The 5,000-nt window shown below is 40.3% G+C and overlaps 1 protein-coding gene across 5 annotated transcripts in view; it reads left to right on the top strand.

The window, feature by feature from the left end:
• The window catches only part of ptprsa (protein tyrosine phosphatase receptor type Sa), a 459,556-nt gene that overhangs the window by 406,498 nt on the left and 48,058 nt on the right, over window positions 1–5,000 (top strand). For all 5 annotated transcript variants that reach the window (XM_065009561.1, XM_065009560.1, XM_065009558.1 and 2 more), the window contains one exon: window positions 4,404–4,558. In XM_065009561.1, coding sequence (XP_064865633.1) covers window positions 4,404–4,558 — 155 coding nt within the window. The remainder of the gene's footprint in view (window positions 1–4,403; window positions 4,559–5,000) is intronic.

The following is a 5,000-nucleotide window of genomic DNA, read 5'->3' as shown; positions in this document are numbered from 1 at the left end:
TCAAATTATATGATATATTACTCTGTTATGGTTATATAAGACAAAGGTTACTTAAAAAACAAAAGTAAGGTGGTTGGTTGGGGTGCATTGGTGGACGTATAATGTGGATGTATAGCTAAAGGTTACATGTTCAAATCTCATCACAGGCAACTTCTGCATTTTTGCTAATTAGCAACTTTGTATGTACTTACTACTTTGTAGTTGTATGTACTTACTACTTTGTAGTTACTTTGCAACTACTTAGCATCAATGTTCCCTCTCATTTTTTTCATCACTGAGCAAATTTCAGTGTAAACTTGAACGTTGTGAATCTTCCGGCACGAGTTTACAGTGAACACTGAGGCTGTACCCGCTTTAAGTTAGTTTTAACAGCGGTCAAGTAGGCTACTGTGGCTATTTGATCATAATGTAGGCCTACCAGAGTGGCCTAACATCAAAAACAATGGAGAAAATGCATCACATAACATTTTAACATGGAAATAGCTGTTCTATCATTCAGCCTACAGTCGCAGCCAATTTGTGGTGTTCAATGTCGGCCTAAATTCCATGAGAAAAAAACATGCAGGACTTGACATTAAAACTTCTTGGCGCTACCCATCCCGTTAGCGGGATTATTTTCGTCAGAAACCGCTGAGTAGCATAGCGCAACAGTCAAATAATATTACTAAAAAATATTCATATTCATTAAATCACAAGTGCAACATTGCAAAACACAGCTTAGCCTTTTGTTAATCCACCTGTCGTCTCAGATTTTGAAATTATGCTTTACAGCGAAAGCAATCCAAGCGTTTGTGTAAGTTTATCGATATCATAGCATAACATCATGTACACTTAGCATCAGGAAGCTTGGTCACGAAAATCAGAAAAGCGATCAAATTAATCATTTACCCTTGATGACCTTTGGATGTTTTCACTCACGAGACTCCCAGTTACACAACAAATGTTCCTTTTGTTCCATAAAGATTATTTTTATACCCAAAATACGATGTTTGTTTGTCGCGTTATGTTCAGAAATCTACAGGAAAGAGCGGTCACGACAACGCAGACGTATATTCCAAATAATATCCGTAATGTCCACAGAAACATGTCAACGTTTTTTATAATCAATCCTCATGTTGTTTTTAAAATATATATTCGATAATATATCAACCGAGTGTGTAGCTTTTTCAATAACAGCGGGAGGAACAATGGCCGCTTTACTCAGTTGCGCAAAAACTCACTCTGAGAGCCCCCACCTATCCACTTCCGCATTGTGATCCTTCACGCTCATTTGTCAAAATAAAAGTCTGAAACTATGTCTAAAGACTGTTGACACCTTAGGGAAGCCATAGAAAAAGGAATCTGGTTGATATCCCTTTAAATTGAGGATAGGCTTGCATAGGAACAGAGAGGTTTCAAAATAAGAGGCACTTCCTGATTGGATTTTCTTCAGGCTTTCACCTGCAATATCAGTTATCTTGTACTCACAGACAATATTTTTACAGTTTTGGAAACTTTAGAGTGTTTTCCATCCTGATCTGACAATTATATGCATATTCTAGTTTCTGGGGCTGAGAAATAGACCGTTTCAAATGGGTACATTTTTTTGCCAAAAACAAAAATACTGCCCCCTACACGCAAAAGGTTAACCTGTTATCCACTTGTCCTTCAGACAAGGTGACTGAACATGTAGTTTGATGGAAGAAACCATTTTCCCAAATAAAATGCATTATTAATCTCATTACTACAAAGAATCAGACAAATTATGCTACCCTCTGCCTATTGGCTATTTAGCTTATTCAAGTCGGTCTCAAAATAAAACACTGATAGTGGTTTTTACCTTTATTTAACAAGGCAAGTCAGTTAAGAACAAATTGTTATTTTCAATGACAGCCTAGGACAGTGGGTTAACTGCCTTGTTCAGGGGAAGAACGACAGATTTTTACCTTGTCAGCTCGGGGATTCAATCTTGCAATCTTTTGGTTACTAGTCCAATGCTCTAACCACTAGGCTACCTGCTGCCCCGAACTAATGGGGAAAAATCTAGAAAGTTGAGTGAAGTTCACTCTCGTGCTTCTAACCTTAACCTAACCTTAACCTTAACCCTTTAACCTAAATCCTAACTCTAACCTTTACTCTAACCTCTAGCCTAGCTAACATTAGCCACCTAGCTAATGTTAGCGAAAGCCATCTAGCTAACATTAGCCAAAACATTTCTAACATATCATACGTTTTACTAATTCATAACATATCATACAAATTGTATTTCATCACATATTTGAGTAAATGATGGACATCCAAAAATTAAGACATACCATACGAAAATGTAACTTATCAATCTAATTGGAGTGTTAGGTTTTTACATTTACTATGTTACGTCTACCCCTGAGTCCAGGTTGACTTCTTTGGCACTTCTGTGTGATCAGATAGCTTAAAACAATATGGCAATGTCTTCAACTTGCCTTCTTGCATAGGCTTGGTGGAATACTCCCTATGTTTCCTTCACCCATCCAATTGTTTCAGCAGAGGCTTTGTTTGTATGTTTTTGTGAGGCCATCTGAGGAGAAGCCACTGTGGAAGTAATGTGAGAGGAATAAGAACCTGTCTGAATGCGATATGAGCTGATATATGCTGGTCTTGCCTGGTGGGCCCTGGGGATAGCAAGCCCTTCAGGAATCTGTCAGTCTGTCTGTCTGTATTCATGTATTGTATTGGCTCCCCTACTCAAACTCACAAACAGTGTGTTTCTCTGAGCCAACACAACTTCCTGCATCCAACAGGCAAATAAACAACTGAATGGTGGGGAAGGAGAGGGAAATAGTTTACTTAGGCATCTTTCTTCTTCATCTTTCTTTCTCTCTCCTCTGTCATCTCTCTCTCTTCATCTTTCTTTCTCATCTCTTTCTTTCATAATCATTCTCTCTCATCATTCTCTCTCTCTCTCTCTCTCTCTCTCTTTCTCTCTCTCTCTTTCTCCCTTGAAACTATTTACATCCTCCCCTTCTTTCCAGACCTCTCCCCTCTTCCTCTCTCGTTCACCCTCCATCATCTTTTAATGTCCGTCTGCCAAGCACTTAGCTAAGTGAGCGGAAGAAAATGCTACATGCATAATTGTCAGGCTGCTCATATCCCAGCTGCCCCAAACACTTGGCAGCCAAGCCAACATACAAGTGTATAGCTAGAAAACGAGACATGGGTGTTTCGGAGAGAGGAGAGGGAAGGGGGAGTGGAGATCTAAGGGTCAGACGCTTCCAAGGAAATGTCTCTTTAACAGATAGGCTAGGTCCTTTTGGGCTGGTTAGTATTCACAGTTTGCACAGTTCCCCTTTTTCTTCCCTCTCTTCTCTCTACCCCTTTTTCTTCCCTCTCTTCTCTCTACCCCTTTTTATTCCCTCTCTTCTCTCTTCCCCTTTTTCTTCCCTCTTCTCTCTTCCCCTTTTTCTTCCCTCTCTTCTCTCTACCCCTTTTTCTTCCCTCTCTTTTCTCTTCCCCTTTTTCTTCCCTCTCTTCTCTCTACCCCTTTTTCTTCCCTCTCTTTTCTCTTCCCCTTTTTCTTCCCTCTCTTCTCTCTTCCCCTTTTTCTTCCCTCTCTTCCCACTGCTATTCCATCTCTTTCTTAACCTCCCTCTGTTCAAACACACATCTCTCTCTCTCTCCTTATTTCTGCATTAGTATGGCTTCCCATTGTTCTGTTTTCCAGCAAAGGAAACCAATTTTGTCAGATGTGTCCGAACTTAGGCGGCAGTAGTTTGTATGTAGGGAATCTGTCACACAAACACACACACGTTTTTAACTAGGCAAGTCAGTTAAGAGTTATTTTCAATGACGGCCTAGGAACAGTGGGTTAACTGCCTGTTCAGGGGCAGAACGACAGATTTGTACCTTGTCAGCTTGGGGATTCAAACTTGAAACCTTTCAGTTACTAGTCCAATGCTCTAACCACTAGACTACCCTGTCCATATGTATGCATATCCTGTAGTGACACAGAACCCTTCTTTAAAAATCTATTATACTTCCCCGCGGAGAAAGAAGAACATCCATTGCAGAAAATACAAAACCAGTGTAATGGTCCGGGATTCAAAATAAATAAATATAAAAATGTGCTTTTAATTACCAGATTTATTTATTCAGCATTAAAGCTCATGTGAGGTGTTTTTTAATTTAATTTATTTTTGTTGGAAAAATGTATTCTCATGTGTCAGCTTTGTTATTGTCGCTCTGTATATTGTGGTTGGCACACAGACAGGGGAACTGATTTTGGGGTTAATAGATGCAGCATACTATAAGAATGTCTAAGAAAGTAGCTAACACACACACACACACACACACACACACACACACACACACACACACATCCTGTCTCTCTCTCGCACACACACACTCCATGTGGTTCTAAACCCCATCCCTGTCTCTCTCATCTCCAGAATGGCTCCAGTGAGAAGCGGGAGGTCCGTCAGTTCCAGTTCACTGCGTGGCCCGACCACGGGGTCCCCGAGTACCCCACCCCCTTCCTGGCCTTCCTCCGCCGGGTCAAGACCTGTAACCCCCCAGACGCAGGCCCCATCATCGCCCACTGCAGGTTGGTAGTACTGCACATAACACAGCTACAACTAGTGGATTTCACAGATCTATATGAAAACCATACTTCTACCACTCACTGTTTGGTGCAGGCTTTGGTTTAATCCTATTCAACTAGTGTTCAATAAGGACTCTGCCTTGGTTTAATCATATTCAACTAGTGTTCAATACGGACTCTGCTTTGGTTTAATCCTATTCAACTAGTGTTCAATAAGGACTCTGCTTTGGTTTAATCCTATTCAACTAGTGTTCAATAAGGACTCTGCCTTGGTTTAATCCTATTCAACTAGTGTTTAATAAGGACTCTGCCTTGGTTTAATCATATTCAACTAGTGTTCAATAAGGACTCTGCCTTGGTTTAATCCTATTCAACTAGTGTTCAATAAGGACTCTGCTTTGGTTTAATCCTATGCAACTAGTGTTTAATAAGGACTCTGCCTTGG

This window comes from Oncorhynchus nerka, linkage group LG25 (genome assembly GCF_034236695.1).
Source record: "Oncorhynchus nerka isolate Pitt River linkage group LG25, Oner_Uvic_2.0, whole genome shotgun sequence".
Classification (NCBI taxonomy): Eukaryota; Metazoa; Chordata; class Actinopteri; order Salmoniformes; family Salmonidae; genus Oncorhynchus; species Oncorhynchus nerka.
The sequence above is the reverse complement of the archived record's forward strand: the minus strand, read 5'-3'. Positions and strand labels throughout refer to the sequence as shown.